Source organism: Struthio camelus, chromosome Z (genome assembly GCF_040807025.1).
Source record: "Struthio camelus isolate bStrCam1 chromosome Z, bStrCam1.hap1, whole genome shotgun sequence".
NCBI lineage: Eukaryota > Metazoa > Chordata > Aves > Struthioniformes > Struthionidae > Struthio > Struthio camelus.
Window position 1 is genome coordinate 21,525,756 of NC_090982.1, and position 17,985 is coordinate 21,543,740.

The 17,985-nt window shown below is 40.5% G+C and overlaps 1 protein-coding gene across 1 annotated transcript; it reads left to right on the forward strand.

Moving 5' to 3' along the window:
• Positions 1-6,356: 6,356 nt before the first annotated feature.
• TYRP1 (tyrosinase related protein 1) lies at positions 6,357-16,930 on the forward strand. Its single transcript, XM_009672522.2, has 8 exons — positions 6,357-6,454; positions 6,881-7,344; positions 10,082-10,404; positions 11,542-11,746; positions 12,670-12,837; positions 14,442-14,621; positions 15,944-16,090; positions 16,618-16,930. Exons 2-8 carry the CDS (start codon positions 6,972-6,974, stop codon positions 16,821-16,823), a joined length of 1,602 nt encoding a protein of 533 aa, XP_009670817.2. The 5' UTR covers positions 6,357-6,454; positions 6,881-6,971; the 3' UTR covers positions 16,824-16,930.
• Positions 16,931-17,985: the final 1,055 nt, after the last annotated feature.

Here is a 17,985-nt window from a genome sequence, read left to right on the forward strand (position 1 = left end):
ACACCAAGAAAATTACCTTCTTTGCTTTGGTCTTCCATGACAAGGTCTTTCAGTCCTCTGTATCTAGAGAAAGTATTCAAGGATGAGATGAACTCTAATACTCCAAGAGGATTGATTCTAGGATCTTTTGAGAAGATCTCCTATTAATATGTGCAACTCAACAGGCTCCATCCAGGGGTCCCGAAAGTGTGGGCTGACATCACTGCAAGGTCACAACCTTTCATCTTGGAAAGGTCACGGAGATCAGAGGAAGTTTCCAGTCACTGAAAAAAGGGCAATATATATGGAAGAAGGATTACTCAGAGAAAGAAAATCCTTTCTTGGGTCCAAAGGAGAATTAGAGAGCAAGTCCCGTGGGGAGACATTTGCCAGCACATGAAGATGATTGGGAATAGTCAGCATGGATTTGTCAAGGATGGAACATAGATGTGATGGGATCGTCATGACCTTACCCTGATCAAGAGTGACTAACAGAGCATAATGAGCCAAGGCTGACAGGACAATGCAAACAAGAACAGAGTATGATGAGCCTTGCTATCAGCCACAGATCAACAAGTGACAGAACGTTACTAGAAGCAGAGACCTTAGGTCCAACCATTAACACATTAGTGCCAAGCCTCCTGCCAGTGCCTGACATAAAGAGCAGCTGGAAAGAGTGCCTTTTCCTCCGGGCTCAACTGTGCTAGCTCACTGGTGTGATTCCTCAGGCAGTTAGCAGGTCTCGGTTAACTGTATGTGTGTGCGTGTGTGTGTAAAGCTTTTCCTGGCACAACCCTTCCCTCACTTGGTCCACTTAATAAACTGAGCATAGCAGTGTCACATTGTCTGATATTCCTTTTTTTTCCACATGACATCAGCTGACCCACCAGATTTCTTTCTATAATAAAATGACTAGATCTGTGGATAAGGAAAGAGCAGTGAATGTTTTCTACTTTGACATAATCAAGGCTTTTGACGCAGTTTTCACAGTATCCTTGTATTGAGGTCCAGATATTACCATGTGGATGGGTGAACAACTAGATGGGTGAAAGAACAGTTGATGGCTGGGCTCAGAGGATCATATTTATTATATCATACTCTGCCGGGTGGCTGGTAATAAGTGGGTATCGGAGGGGTCTACTCCAGGACCTATCCTGTTTAACTTCTCTAATCAGTGATGCAAATGAGCAGATCAAATGAACTTCATCATGTTTTCAAATATTACAGAGCTGGGGGAGCAGTCAATGCCTTGGAGGGCAGAGCTGCCATCCGGAGGACCATATGGGAGGGGGAAGGAGCTGGGCAGGACCCCAGTGAGATCCAGCGAGAACCAGGGTGAGCCCTGCACAGGCAGACAGGTAGGCAGAGCCCAGCAGAGCCCAGCAGCACCACAGGCTAAAGCTGGGAGCTGGAGGCAGCTCTGCACAGCAGCGCCAGGGCTGGTGGCAGCAAGCAGATAAGGGACAGCGCTTATAAACTGAAAAAGGAGAGGTACTAACTTAGCATAAGAAAAAACAAAATCACCATGAGGACAGCCCAGCAGCGGAGCTAGGCCCTGAGAGATTGTGCTGTCTACATCCTTAGAGGTTTCCAAGACCCCATTGGATAAAGGCCTGAGCTACCTGGTCTGAACTCAACGTCAACCCTTCTCTGAGCAGCAGAGTTGGACTGATGAGCTCAGCTGCCTTCCAGCCAGAGTGACCGTATCATTCTGTGACTCTGCTCGCTTGGACTTTGACACCTAAAGTCTAGACAACTGCTTCTGTTTCTCTCATAATTCCTCTCACAAACGTTGTAGTTCAAAGTTCTGAAGCTATTCAATTCAAGCAGTTGAATAAAGCCAACATGTGGCGAAATTTTATGTACTGAAACTTCATTTCAACTATCTTTAGTGGCTCTGCATATATGTCATTAGTTCAAGAGCTAGAAGAACAAGAATATTAGAGAAGCAATAAGGATGAAGCAGGTGTTTGAAAGAAATGCAGATGAAGACAAGACCTGAGGAAGAGGCACAACTTATTCAGAAAAGGACAAAAAGAGAAATGAAGATAAAAGCCTGATTTTTGTTATGCTTGGTATTGTGCTTTATAAACAACTGATAAAATTGGCCCTGGGTCTAGGTAATGCAGAACGATTGCATTCAGCACATGTGGCTAAATGACCACTGCAGTCACACACGGTGTTAACATTCTGGTGTTAACATGTGGTGAATCATACCCTGCTTAGAGCTGCAACTAGCTCAGCAGCGTTCAGTGGGGACCAAGAAAGAGAGGTCAGAAAGACCTTAAATGTGAAATAATTCAGCAGAGGTAAGATATTATTCAGGACCCTTGGAGGAACAGGCAGTAAGGAATGACCCAAGGCCCCAGGACAGATTTTTGCAACACAACTCTCGAATATAAAAACGAATGTCTGGAAATTGAAAAAGAAGGGTGGTACACTTGAAAGGATAAAGGAGAAAGAGCAGGTCTAGAAGACTGAAAAACAATACTTTCCTAGGGAGTAGCTGGCATTAAGGGAGAAAAAAGAAAAATAAGTGCCTGTGATCCAGAAAGACCCAAATCATAGGCTTCGGTATCACTACTATACCTGATAGTTTCTTCTTAATGATGTGGGAGCATGTGATGAAGTCATTAATTTTGGTTCGGTACACATTCATCAATAGATACTAACCAACACAAAGCGTGGGAAAACTTCACTCTGTGCTTTGAGAAGCAAAACTTCATTTTTCCTTCTTGATTCTCACACGTAAAGAGATATTTCTTCAAAAGTATCAAATGAAAAAGTGGAAGCTGAGGAAATAAAAAAAGAAGAGAAACAAACTTTAAAATATTTGGATTGTCAAACCCAGGACCTTGACATTTATTTATAAATGCATGTGAGTCATTTGAAAATGTGCTGTTAGTGCTGTTACCACCTTATCCATGGCATCAGTCTCTGTGCTCATTTAAGACCACCCTCCTCCAATGGATACTTGAAAGAGGAATTGTTTACAAAAGATGTTTCATTTTTTCTACAATAGCTTTGCCATTAAATAAGGTAGTTTTCAGACATGAGATATGGTCAAGTGGCTCCAAGATTGCCTGGATCATTTCACATAAAATTCTAGATTTCTTTAACCTACTGAACCAAAATTTTAAGTTAAAAAAATGGATTTGTTATCCTGTGGCATGCTCTTGCTTATGATGTTCCACTTCTTGTAGTCCTGCTGCTGTGAGGTGCAGTGATGGCCCAGCAAGTCCATCGGGGCCAGGTGGGGCCAGGCCAGGCAGGGAAGCCACGTCCCAGGTCCGTGCGAGCGTGAGGATGTGGGTGGTGCGAGCCAGGCGCAGATGCAACTGGCAGGGGTGCAGTGAGAGCCATCACGAAAATCAGCCGCCATGGGAGAGGGGGCAGTCCTCATGCTGGCACCCGTATCCACAAAGGAGCTCCCAAGTGCCTTAATTCAGCCCTCTAAACACCTTAAGACAGCCCTCTGAGTGCCTTAACTCCCCCAGGCAAGCACCGTGGCTCAGCCCACAGACCCCCGGGAGGGGCACGCGCTGGGGACGCTGCCGGAGCGCGGCTGGCGCTCACTGGTTTGCCAAGGAACATATCAAGAGGAGGGGTATGCCGGCGTTCTTGGAGGAGCTGTTCTTACATGCCTGCCCTCTAACATCCTCCCGGGGAAGTTCTGCAGCCTCGATTGCTTTCTTCTGGTGGGGTGTGGGGGGTGTTGTAAACGAGCCTGTTTGTTTAACTTGGAACGTGAAAGCCTCATTTACTACGAAAAAAAAAATGTCTTTTCATACGTTGCAGAATGTATGTCACAGGTAATGACACAGCTCCAAAAAACAGGCAATTGCAAGCTGAGGTAAAGGTCCTACAGGACAGAGATGATCCCGTGGCAAAATCTAACGCACCTGCCAGTTCTGGAAATTCCTTTTCACGGAAAATGCTAGTATAGTTTAAAAGGTAACCAGCAAAATTATCTTTTTTTCAGTATTTTTCTCCTGACAATTTGACTGTACTTTCTAGAAACCTTCCTTTAATTGACTGTTAGTGAAATGTAGCTTAATTGTAGCTATTGAGCAAAGTAAAAGTGAATTATTGTTAACAGTAATACCAATCTCTTTATTAAATGCTATATATCTATATATCGTGTTCAGAGAAAAGAAATATCAATTTTATATCGTTATCTGTCAAGATACTTTTTCCCAACGCAAATGAAAAAAAAAATAGCTTTTCACACTCTTTTTTAGTATTTTTAGAATGTAATAAATTAAGACTGACAATACTTGTATTTTATTACATAATGTATATATTTTCATTCGGGAAAAAAAATATTTTCACTTTTTAGATTCTGACATAGTTCAGGATTGAATATGTTCCGACAAACTGGTTTTTACAAATACAGATCACAAGCAACAACTGGATTCATACACAGACCCAGATTTCCTAAACATCTGTGTTCTGAGTGAGGTGTCTACTTACACGAAGCAGAAGTTGGTTCTAACTCATTTCCCGTGTCCTCACTTTTAACATAAGTGACACTTAGTTCATTTTTAACAAAAGCAGCATGATTTGCTTCTAGTAGGAAGGAATAAGAAAATCAAATGAAATACAAAATAATTCAAAGCTGCCTGTGTAAACTGGCTTATTTGCAGGGTGGCGGGGAAGGAGGAAGACATATGAGGGTTTTTAGAAGGGAAAAAACAACAACAACAAAAACAACAGCCAGCAAAAGCAGGGGGGGGGGGGGGGGGAGGAGGAGAAGCGATGATATTTAAGAGCTAGCCTAGATTCACAGGTGATGTAAATCATGGATCACTGAAGCAAAGCCAAAGATGTGGCCGTTGGTTTCCAAACTCTCAGAATTTCAAGACTGTATTGACAAGCGCGGTTGTACTTGCATTTCTGAGGCTCATGCTTGCAAATTGCCATTTCACCCATTTCCAAATTCATCCACTTGACTGCTCCAATGTGCAGTTTTCATGAGCATTTACAGCTGTGGCGTCCTTAAAAACATCATCACAGCAGAGGTGATGCACAAATAACAGCAATGACACTAAGCAACTTCCTGTGCAACTCAGCCAGTGAAACACAGAGGCATCACAGTCGGAAAAACTCCAAAGTTCATCTTTTCCAGCACAGCAGTGTAGTAGGAGGCTCTCAGGGCAGGAATATAGGGCAGAAGAAAGACTATAAAAGGAACTGCATACACCCAAACTGTGCAACCAGATTTGCAGAGAAATTCCAAGGGAACAGCTGGGGGCACAGAACAGAAATAATGCTCAGCTACAAGGCTCTAGGAGTCTGCTGAACAAAATCCTCAGGCGGTGCAATGGAGAAGGCTTTACAGAAGGCTGACATTATGTCTGCCATTACACAAAAATTTTACTATGAAAAGTTTTCTGATGTCAGGCAATTCCAAGCAATATTTGTTGGTGTGCTTGTTTGTTTTACTGGTGCCTTGTCTAAGGAACAGGATTTTTCCCAACAAAGGTTATTCTGATTTTGCTGTGCTGTGCTCAATATTCACAGTTCAAACCTGTACACTTCTTTGAAGCGGGAGTTGGTTTCAGGTGAAATCTCAAGCGGTTCTTTAATAGCTCTGGTTTACCTTCTGGTGTGATAACAGCAAATTTATGTTGCATGTGTCCTGACTGACATGTGCAAAATTTCCCAGAAATTGTGTTAATGCGTTGTCTTGGTACCAGGTAGGATGTTTCAAGCTTTCTTGATAAAACATCCTCCTCTTATTGAAAGCCATTCTTGCTGACAAATATGGGGATCTGAAGGAGAACACAAGTGCTTGAATCAGGTCAGTTTTACTCAGTGCTATTGGTTTCTGGAAAGAACAGAGAAGCATTTCATTCAACCTGGAGACTTTTTTTTCTGTTTTTTCATTTCAGGACCTGCACAGAATTTAGCATTTCAGGACAATCTAATATGATTCTTGTCTTTTATTTGTTTATCAAAACAAATAGTTAAGCAGAACACTGTAAGTTTAAGATTGGAGTGTTTCATTTTCTGAATAATATATATGCGTTTCCTGATTTGGCCTGTTCTTGGAAATATCATTTGATTAAAAAAGTCTGTTAAATGTGAACTTCCTCAGTGTTCTTTGTCTGTTTTCAAATTAACCTTTCTTTGAAAATAATTTAAAAAAAACCTTCACAGTTGTTCTGTTTTGAATTCAAGTACTTGTCTCTGACCTTTGCTAAAACTTGTAAAATCACAAGGAGATAAGCATGAAAGCAATCATGTGCTGTTGGAGTACTTAAAGTCCAGAGAAATGCACTGAAGTAGAAAGGGGATTAGGAGGAGACGGAGGGTGAGGCCAAGGCGTACTGTGTAGGTAGAACAAGGATTAGTGAGCAGACTGAAACAGGAAAGAAATTAGCACTGCTTATCTGGGGGTAGACAGAGCTGAAGAACATGCAGAGATAGAACAGGATCTTAGCAGAGCAGAGGTATCAGAAATAGTGAAGAGGTACAGTTTATGAGGATTTGTAGCTTAACTTCTCAATGGAGCTGATATTCAGAAGAGTAAGGGGACACAGAGCGGGGAATGCTAAGTACAGAGCAAGACCCGGTAGATAAATGTAGAAAAGAAAGGCATAAATTGAAGAAAAACTTAGACTGAAATACTCGTGCCTTAGACAAGTTTTACCATTTTGTGATAGTGAAGTAAACCTGCCTGGCAGCAGTACAACAGGAAAAATCATCTGGGAAGTACTTAGAGGTCAGAGCAGATACAGTTGCAGGTGGTTACTATCTTGATGATGAGAGAAGAGAAGAACATGGGAGTCCGTCATCAGAGTTGCTCGCTTTTCTAGTTAGACCATGACAGAAGTGAGGTGGGGTGGTGGTTTGTATCACTCGCTGTTATTCCTCTCCCTCTCTCTTTTTCCTCAAGGCTAGCTGAAGCTGCTTCCTGTCCCGAGGCAGGAGACGTGGCGTGCTGCCCCTTGGCTCTTCGACGGCCCTGGCTCCCAGGTGCAGTGACTATGCAGTTGCCTGTGCTCCTGCTCCTCCTCTTGCCACCATTCCTGAGCCCTGCAGGAGCCCAGTTCCCCCGCCAGTGTGCCACGGTTGAGGCCCTGAGGAGCGGCATGTGCTGCCCAGACTATTTCCCAGTGTTCGGGCCGGGCACGGACCGGTGTGGCGTGTCCACGGGGAGAGGCCGGTGCGTGCCGGTGACTGCCGACTCACGGCCCCATGGCCCCCAGTACATACACGACGGGCGGGATGACCGCGAGCAGTGGCCCCTGAGCTTCTTCAACCAGACCTGCCGGTGTAGCGGTAACTTCTCCGGCTACAACTGTGGCTCATGTCGCCCTGGCTGGAGTGGACCTACCTGCAGCCAACCAACCAATATAGGTAAGAACATTGGAAATATGACATGAAAATTGACTCTCAGCAATGTTTGGTTGTAAGTGTACTTAGAATGTCTGTTTTCTTTAAAAGATAAAATACCCCTTATGTGCTAGGGGGAAAATGCATGTTGCAATAGGGGGCATTAAGTTTATTAGCTGAACTGTTGAGCTTGTTTACCAAGCACCTACATTTACCACCAAATAAAAGAGAGAAGAAGAGCCTGTAGTCAGTGCAGGTTTGAGTCCAAGTCCTTTGAAGAACAGAACGTAAGTTAACAATTTATATTCTTTGGCATTATTTATGAGTAAAATGATTTATATAGATACAAATGTGTACTTGTGAGTATATGTGAGAACCTACACCTAGATACCATAATAAACAGCTTATAAACACTTTAAGAATGACAGCAGTTCTTTTGATTCAAAATCCTTTAATACATTTCCAGCCTATGCACCTGGCCTTGTAAATTTTTACTTGCCTAATTGCTGTCAATGTCGTCGAAAGACTTAACTCATGAACTATTCAGATTAATCAGTGCAGGGATCCTTGGGCCTTTCTGAGAGCTCTTCACTTTCACTTTAGTCCATAATACCAGTATACAAATATCTAGAAATACTTGAAATGGTCATGAAGTATCTGCAGGACCAGGAAAAATACTGAATATTGTCAGTAAATTGAAAAAGACAGGCTTGAGAGTATATCCTAGTTCTTTTGCCACAGTCATTTGAACGAACAAGATTTCAGTGTTTATTAGGGAAAATTTAAATATGTTATTGAAATCCTGTAAAACTCATAGTCTCCTAAATGAATGATGGATTCTGTTGTCGTGAGAAGCAACAGGTATCTAGCATGAATATGCAGTGGCTCTCACAGAAACAAAAATCAGCACTGTCATTATTTAATGTTAAGTACATATTCCAGCAAGGGTTAGCAAAGTAAGACTTAACAATTTAACATCTTTACAGTTATATTCCTTAAAAAAAAAAAAAAAAAACCTGATCTAGGGTGTGGGGAAAGACCTTGATAACTTATTCATCTTCTCAACTCTCAGAAGCAGACAAGGAAACAGAAAGTACTGCTTATGAATTGGATCAGCCATGCCAGGTTTCACTCTCGGGTTTCACTCTTCCGATCTGACCCATTCTGATTAACAGTGAACTCTGAAAAACAACTAAGAAAGAAATTTGAACATACAGAAATGTAGTAAAGTAAATCTTTAGCCAGTTGTCTGGGGCACATAAGAGTCCTTTTACTATTCTCACTTACTAAATCCCTCTCACTAAAATGCTAACGAAATTAGATTCATCATGTATGACAATGTGACTTTAAATATGGGAAGTTAACTTCTTAATTTGCCTTATATTTCCACAAGTAGGTCACCTCCACTGCCCATCGAAAAAGGTGGCCCCAGCTGCTTAGACTTTAAAAATAATTATTGGATTACTGTTGGTATACAAATAAAATAGCTGTAAAATGTAGTTTAGTGTCTTCAATCCTTCTAAATTCACACCTAACTTTACTAATAGTTCCAATTTTGTTTTTGTTGTTGAGGCAAATATTTTGAAAAATTAAAAAGTTTAAGATGTCTGTGCAAGTCAAATCAGATGGCTATTTTCAGTGCACATCTTATCAACAACGACAGTAACAACAGCAAGCCACAGTGATCAGAGCTAGCATATCAAGTTCTGCAACATCAGAAAATCATGTGTATCACAGTATAGAATTCCTGGGTGAAATTCAGGCTTTGGGGAAGTATTTCTATAAACTTCAGTAAGCTAAAATATCACCCACTCGATCAACTTTACTTTATATAGTGAAGTAGAATTTGCTTTTATTCTTCATGCTAATTCATGCTAGAGACCGATCCTTCTTTCTCATGTCAATAGAATCCATCACTGATTTGGGAGATTATGGGTTTGACAATATTTTTGGTAACGAAAGTGAGTGTATGTTGAAGAACAACTACGAGGGTTTTTATCTACGCCTCAGTCTAAATTTAGGCTGAAATCTCAGGCCAGGTGACAAGAGTACTGGACTGGGATTGAGGTCCCATGGACTCTGCTCTTCTTCCTGGTATACTGGTATTTCAGCAAGTCAGTTTCCTTCCTTGTTCATCACTTTCTCCATCTGTAAATTATGGATATTGATATTTTAAGGCTCTTTTGCGCTTTACTGCTAAAAAGGAGTAAGATGTGGCTACTGTTAATAGCGGGTCATGACTTTCAGGAGAGATGTGGTACACAATGAATTACACAATTCACAATTCACTGGTGAACTCACCATTTCCGTACAAGGATCAAGCGCTAACAGTGCATTTTATAAAATGTCTTCACTAAAATGTCAAGAGATAGAGCTTTTTATTAAATATAAATTGATATTGTGTATTCTTTTCTTCTTAAAGTGTTACCACAGGAAGCATTAATTGTCTGCATAATTGTCTGCAAGGTTCGTGTGACAGAGAGCTGTCCCTTTTAGTGATATCTCGGAAAGGAAGGAAGGATAATCTATAGCAATACTTCCAAAGGCTTTAAAAACACTCAGGGTGTACAGTTTTGTTTTTACCCTGCCCAGCCTTTCTGATAATAAATAACATTTTCTGTTCAGACTCAGTACTCTGTGAATTGTCACAGTAAAAACTGGAGACGTGCCTGAAGAAAAAGAGACTCAGTCGGAATTAATAGGGAAAAATACACCAGAGCATCTACTGCTTTGTTAACTTGGTTCTTCTGTATCCTCACAGTCAGGAGGAATCTTTTGGACCTAAGCGCGGAAGAAAGGAGGCGTTTTGTGAATGCCTTACACCAAGCCAAGGTGACAATCCACCCTGACATTGTTATAGCCACAAGGAGACGTGAGGAAATATTTGGACCAGATGGCAACACACCACAATTTGAGAATGTTTCCATTTATAACTACTTTGTGTGGTCCCATTACTATTCTGTGAGGAAGACTTTTCTTGGTACAGGGCAGCAGAGTTTTGGAGGAGTTGATTTCTCTCATGAAGGACCAGCTTTTGTCACTTGGCATAGGTACCATCTATTGCAGTTGGAAAGAGACATGCAGGTAAGGTTTGCATTAACGTTGAGCCATGTGTTCATGTTGTGCTTTGTACAATTAAAACACTTTTTCTCCTCGTATCCCAATAGAGGAAAATTATTTATTTCAGCTCTTTTTACATGTTGAAATAATTCTTCTTCCATTTCAGTATCTCAGCTATAATAGACTTAATAGAGTGGGTTTAAGACTTAGACAGTCATTAATATAGAGATGATAAAAATAACATTTTAATCAGAGTAATTGAAAACATAAACCTTATCTAAGCCACCTTTAAAAGCTGGTACAAATTCTAGATATTTTCACAGAAAACATTTAATTGGACCAATACAAGTTATTGCTAGTGTTATTTTTAATATTGAGGCCCTGACTCTTGTCTAGGTTAGACCAATCAAACCAGCACAAATTCGGAATAATTTCCGAATTTTGCATTATACATAATGCAATACATATACATAATATATTATGCATAATATACATAATATAATTTATATATAATATATAATTATATATAATATATAAAATATAATTATATATATTATATATGAAATATATATGTGATATATAATATATATAATTATAATATTGTATTATTATTATAATATAATATAATTATATTATAAATAATATAATTATACATTTTGCTTGTATAATTAGTGTAACTGTTCAGAAAAATGAGTGATCTGTGAAATTTTATTCCATAAACCAGCAGTTCTTCCCCCTACCCTTTCCTTGTGTGGATCTATTCATAAAAGGAATGAATTATTTTATCAGCTGTCATTCTTAAAAGCAGAAGAGTAAGTTTGGAAGGTTGAGATTAAATGTTCCTTGAAATCACTTGAAGTATTTCCATTACACTCACTGGCACTAAATCAGGCTCAGACAGGGCAAATTGCTTTTGAAATCAAAATTTCCCTGGGCATCAGTAGCATTTCCCTATGTGGAAGCCCTAAGAAGTTCTAGCTCTTTGTGACTTAATAAATATTCCTGTTTACGTTAGTAAACTAGATCAATAGTTAAGCTAATTTGGTTGGCCAGCAAGTCCTGGTTTATAAATATTGGAAATCAGAGGATTTTTTAATCCAGCAGTAAATCGTATACTCGTCTGGGGAAGAGCTTTGCTAACACCATGTTTGTGTGGTTTAGAATATGCTGCAGGACCCCACTTTTGGACTGCCCTACTGGAACTTTGCAACAGGGCAAAATACTTGTGATATCTGCTCAGATGACTTGATGGGAGCTAGAAGCAATTTTGATGTCTCTCTTATCAGTCAGAACTCCATTTTCTCGCAGTGGCGAGTACTGTGTGAAAACATAGACGACTACGATACGCTGGGAACCATCTGCAACAGTAAGTATGACTGCTTGCAGATATTTGAGGAAAAAATGTTTCTAATAATAAAAAAGTATAGTATATTACATCGCAATGGCTCTTCCCAGTCAAAAAGTCTTAAGGTGGTTTTTGAATATTCCTAATCCAAATTTCATACTTCAGTCTTCTGAGACAGGACAGACTTTGATCTGTCTTGCACTGAGGCAGCATGCAGTTAAAATATCTGATCACAAGCTTGTAGCAAAGGAAAAATTAAACACTTTGACTTTCCTTCTTATGCAGCATCTAAAAGTCTCTTCTGTCATAAATATTTAAATCTGGTAGTGTCCATTCTTAATTGAAGCTTTAGTTTTCTTCCAACTTCTCCGTTTATCACCTTCACGATATCTGCTCCAGAAGGGAGAAGATGTAACACTCGCTGTGTTAACTATGAGGGACGGGTTTTGAATAGGAAGAGCACTGAATCCTAGCAAAGGTACTTCAGCTCTAAGAACTAAAATTCCTGAGAATATTCTCACATATTCATCAAGCTGTAATTCATCATCTCCACGGAGATAAGGCAAAAAGCACAGTATTGAGTTAGTGGCATACATAATCAACTGTATTCCTGTATTGAGCTACATCAAAACTTTTGTCCTCGATCTCATCGAAAAGTCACACTGAGGAACTACAGGAAAATTTCCCAGAGGACTTACATGAAACAGAGTCCCAAGTCTCAGTGAGAAGCATCCAGATGCTTTTTTAAATCACTGCTTCAGTGGATCCAGCACACAAGACACTTCCAAGATTCAGATTCTTTCCCTGACACAAGGATCTGATCTGTTTTTTCAGTTTAAGTGTCATCTGCGAGAGGTTTTCATTCATCATGAAATCATTAGAAGGATGCCTTCTGTGGCCCATTACACTGCATCACTGCTGTTTTCTCTTCTCTCTACCTCCAGGCACTGAAGGTGGTCCCATCCGGAGAAATCCTGCTGGAAACGTTGCCCGGCCTATGGTACAGCGTCTCCCAGAGCCCGAGGACGTTGCTCTGTGTTTGGAAGTCGGCGTATTTGACACTCCTCCTTTCTACTCCAATTCAACAGACAGTTTCCGTAACACAGTAGAAGGTAGGCATCAGAAACAAAAGTACCAGGATAAAACTCCAGATAAGCCGGGGAGCAGGCTAGCCATTCTTTTCTGTGGAGAAGGATGAACTTGGGGACAATCTATTCAACACTAACAATGCACTGTCCTTGTTAGCTTAGTATTAAGTGGAAAAGAGCTTTCCTAATTTGCATAAAATACTCTTTATTTAATAGCTTATGTCTGTCCTTAAAATTCCTTAAAGGCTCAAAATTCTGTTATTGCCATGCTAAGTAGAAGGTTGGTGCAGCTGAGATCAAGCCCTGAATACAGGTCTGCTAGTAATAGGTAGCTGTTGCTGAGAACGAGCAGCCCTTGCCTGTGGAATGATGCAGATGTGTTTTCATCCTTAAGCCAGGTAAGCAAGTGTTCATTGCATTTAATCTTATATCTGGATTAAAGCAAACAAAAGAAAGCAAAAAAAAAAAAAAAGTAAACATAGGTAGTGCTCATTGAAATTGTACTGAAGTAGTAGTTGAGCTCTGTGAATAAGGTTTACTACTAGGCAAGTGGGTTCTTTTCTAATGGACCATATAACTCTATTCCCCTTCTTTAAGCTTTACACATTTAAAATAATGCCAGTCACTGGCATCTAACATGCATATCCAAACACAGAAATCAACCTGAACTTTCACAGTGTCCAGCCAGTATCCTCCTGACTGTTTCTGCCTTTAAGTACGCCAAACTTACTTCCAGGCAAGACAAGGAACTGTAAGAAGAGATTACCAAATGACAGTTCAGATCCCCATCAGACCTCCTGTAGATCCACTGGTCCTTCTGAAGTAACATTAGTCATATAACAGGAGAGGATCTGCTCCATTTTCTCTCTCTTGGATAACAAAATTAAGAATCTGGACCAGCTTTTAAGAACATACGAAAATTTGGGATGCTTAGCACTTTTGACAAATGGGCTATCAATATCTAGATATTATGGCTTTAGCTTCACCTTTAGCCACCTTACTGTATGGACCCCTCCCTGAAAAGTTTGGCCAGAGCTTGAAAATAGGAGGACTTTTCATGATGCTTCAGAACATGATCTCCTGACATCAGGATATCTAGCTGGTGAGTGCTAGCACAGTTACGGAGGTAATGTGCAATGAGAAAGCAGGGCATGTGAAGCTTTCTTAAGTGTGTTGGCAGTAGAAACGGAAATGATGTGTGGAAACATAACAGCTGGCCCATAAGGATAGATGGCAACATCTTCACATTTATGCCAGCAGCTGGAAAATTCAGGCAGCTATTTCAGTTATGCTCAGAGAGATATATATACATAGTATATACCTTTACTTTCATGTTATAAGGCAATATATTTTGGCCAGCATTGTGTTAGATCCCAGCAGCCTTGCACTTCACATTCTTAGCATTCTTCCATAAAAGCTTTTTTTAATCTGCAAATTATGTGTGCTAGGGACATAGCAGCCGCATTTCTCAAATGCCAGGAGCAGAGAATTAGCCACTCGGTTATGTTAAGCAAGGTAACAGAAAAACATGGCAGACTTTCAGAGAACAAAATATCCAGCTGGGATTTCAGCTTCTCAACAAAATCTTCACTGGGATTTTCTGTGTTCCTCTTTGTTTCCATATACAGGGTATAGTGATCCTTCAGGGAAATATGACCCAGCAGTTCGCAGTCTTCACAACTTGGCTCATCTATTTCTGAATGGGACAGGAGGGCAAACTCATTTATCACCAAATGATCCCATTTTCGTCCTTCTGCACACATTTACAGATGCTCTTTTTGATGAGTGGCTGAGAAGGCATTCTGCTGGTAAGACGTGCTCGTGGACAGAGGAGGGACAGGCAGCTCTTGGTGTTTGTAGCCACAAGAACTCAGCTACTTCTTGTGGGACAGCAAGATTCCCCTAAGGTTAGGAGGGAAGACTGGAATTTTAAAAGTTAGTAAAGTTACTAAAGGGTGAATAATAACAAGCAACCTCCCTTCCTCACCCCACAAAAACTGACATCCATTTCCAAGTAGCTGTCTGGGAAGAGACTCAGCTGGGGGTGCCAGGTACGATTCAAGAAAACAAAGTCTGCAAATTCATTGTCCTCTGTAGATCACACAGAGTAGGCATGGAAGCTCCATAATACTTCATGATCATTCAGTCACTGTGTGGACTAAATATCTATGTTTATTCTTGTCTAATGAGATTAAATGCACACCCTCACAACTCGTTTTGACCATCTTTGTGTTCTGCTACTGCCATTCTCCATTTCCACAGCCATTCAAAGGACAGTCACTGTTTCTGTCCTTGCCTTTTTGACTAAGAAGGAAGGAAGGAAAGGAAGAAGGAAGGGGTGGAAGGGAGAATGGCATGGGGAGAGAAGTCTTTTTCCTGATCTGCACAAAGCACAGATTGTGTTCCTTTTAGGATAATCCAGCCCACCCCTCCTTCTCCTACAGACAGCGGTTGTTGTTGCACAACAACTTCTTTGCATAGCTTCCATAACCTGCAGCATGGACTTTTCTCACACAAGCTATCAGAGAAGCAATTGTATCCTCCTGTGGTATTTACGTGACCTGTCACAGGCTTTTGCGTCATCTTTGCAAAAAGGATTTTTCTTTTTCTTCAGCTGACTTTCTTCTGATTCACCATAAAATTGCAAAAAGCTTCCACTGAAGTTCATATCAGCTGCCCTTCTGAGTGGCAGGATAGATGTTTTCATCACTGCTGTAAATGAACAAAGCCAGATGATTGTAAACAAGTTTACAGAGTCCTCCATATGTGTATTTTTCCTTTTCTGCACACACACACGCGTGCACGCGCACGCACACGCACACACGCAAAGTGAAGCACAGGCCAACATTTTTAAAATTTACTTGTCCTTTTTTTTTTTTTTGAAAAATAGAGGTATCATTAGTGGGTCCAGCTTTCAGAAGGAGCTGAACCCTCAGTTCTAGATTCTTCCACGCTGGAGAACCAGTCCTTCTCTTTGAAAGATTTTTGAAGGATCCTTTCTGAGTAGGTTAGAAACATAAAAGTGGAGGTACTAAAAACCCTGAGTGACTATTGGGAAAGAAAGCTTAAAAAGCACAAATGATGTTGATTTTATTTATTTACAGAAGTGTGATTTTACTTTCCAATTTAGATATTTCAACATACCCACTGGAGAATGCCCCTATCGGACATAACCGGCAGTATAATATGGTGCCTTTTTGGCCTCCAGTTACCAACAATGAAATGTTTGTTACTGCACCAGAAAACCTGGGATACAGCTATGAAGTTGAGTGGCCAGGTAAACTGTCAAACCTAGATATTTCTTGTTTTCTCATGATGTCTTTCTCCTTCTAGGCTGCATTTCATTCGCCACAGTTGGTTCAAATAACACTAACAACATTTGATACCTTTTTTAAGGTATTTTTCTCTTTTCTTGGTTGGCTTTCCAAATCGCTTGTATTTGGGATTTAGCTCAGATTCGTAGTACAAACTGTTTCTGCATGAAGCTCCCAATATCCTCCTCACATTTTGGAAACATTTTCATTTGGATCTACACTTTGCACCAGATCCTTGCTCATGTATCATGCATCTTAATTAAGTCATTAGAGAGAATGCAAATCCCTCACAAACCAGGAAAGGTCTGGGCCCATTTCTGAAATTTTCTCCTGTTTTGGAACAAATATTATCAACCAAAAATTTTGTCTAGTTCTACTTCATTGACTCACTGAATACTGACAGATATTGAGCTTTGGTTTGTTCCTCCACTGTTTCTCTGTAGACTTGACATTCACTTTTAATGTTTTCCTCGTGTTTTCTCTCCTATAGGTCGGGCTCTCCGTGTCACAGAGATGATAACTATCGCAATAGTGACCGCACTAGTTCTCGTTGCAATAATTTTTGCTGCTGCTGTATGTATTGTACGTGTGAAGAAAAATAAAGATGAGTTGCATCAGCCTCTTCTCACTGACCAATATCAACACTATTCAGATGATTATGATGGCATACCCACACCAAGCCAGTCGGTTGTTTGAAGAGATGGCACTTTTTTCCATCTGACTGAAACTGTTTATTTTGCTGTATTTTATAAATGGTGGTCATCCATCTGCTTTAAAATAAAGAGTATAAACTGTGAGCTCTCTTGATATATTTACTTCAGGCTTCATCTTTTCTCTCACCACACCTAGGTACCAGTAAATCACCTTTTGAAATGCTAACTCTGTGTCTATTTTAATAGAATTTCATTAACTCTTCAGGGCTCATCTCCAAGCATTATTCATTCATATTCCTGTAAAACCAGGGAAAACTTAGTAACTTGATGATAACCAGTGACATTTGACTTTACCTAGCCTTTATACCCTAGCGTTCTCTTTGAAAGTATGCCTCTGGAAAAAATAAGGTCAAATCTAAAACAGGACAAAGCTGTTGCGCCACTGAGCAGCAAAGATCCTAAAGGTTAGCCACCTCGATTCAGAAGCAGAATCCAAAATATAAGTCAGACATCGAAGCTGGCTGACTGGAGGGGTGTATCAAAACAACCAGTGTGCCAGGCAGGGAGCTACAAGGGAATGCTGAGGAGAACGATGTCTTTGAAATCCTGCTTTACTCAGGGAACATCGTCACTGCTTTTAGGTGTCTGTGAACTGAGATTCACCACCGAGAACCCACGCCTGCATCTGGACACTTCAGCTGTGCATTCAAATGCAGCTGCCTGAAGGGCACATCTCTTTGAAAGGACTGCTGGCAGCAGCTTGCTTTTTCTTCTTTTTTTATTTTTGTTTGGTTCTTCCCTCTGCACCACTCCAGTGTCCCCAGCAATGAGAGACCTTAATTCCCTTCTCTGTTCCTGAGGGAATTTATATCCATCTCGCTTGTGCTTTGAGAGAAGGCCCTAGGCATCGGGTTGTAGGACAGACCCAGGAAAACAGTCACATGCAACTGCTGTTAAATCTGTGCTGCCCAGGTCTCAAGAGTCATAAGCCAGTAAGAGAGCAATAATCTGAAACCTGCCTTTATAGCCTTACCCAGGGCCCGAGGACCTCTGGCTGAAAGCCTCACCTCCAATCTCTCCTCATAACTAGGTACCAATAAATCACCTCCTGAATGTCTTTAGCCAATATATTTTCACCTTTGTGAGTCATTTTATTCATTTATAAAATAATGAGAGATAATAGCACCTTTGTAAAGTGCTTCTGT

What these genes read in the sequence shown, in the direction of transcription:
- TYRP1 (XM_009672522.2), top strand. Translation starts at nt 6,972, where the DNA reads ATGCAGTTGCCTGTGCTCCTGCTCCTCCTCTTGCCACCATTCCTGAGC. An exon ending in CAGCCAACCAACCAATATAG is followed by an intron (nt 7,345 to 10,081) that starts GTAAGAACATTG and finishes GTATCCTCACAG; the next exon opens with TCAGGAGGAATCTTTTGGAC. An exon ending in GCTGGGAACCATCTGCAACA is followed by an intron (nt 11,747 to 12,669) that starts GTAAGTATGACT and finishes CTCTACCTCCAG; the next exon opens with GCACTGAAGGTGGTCCCATC.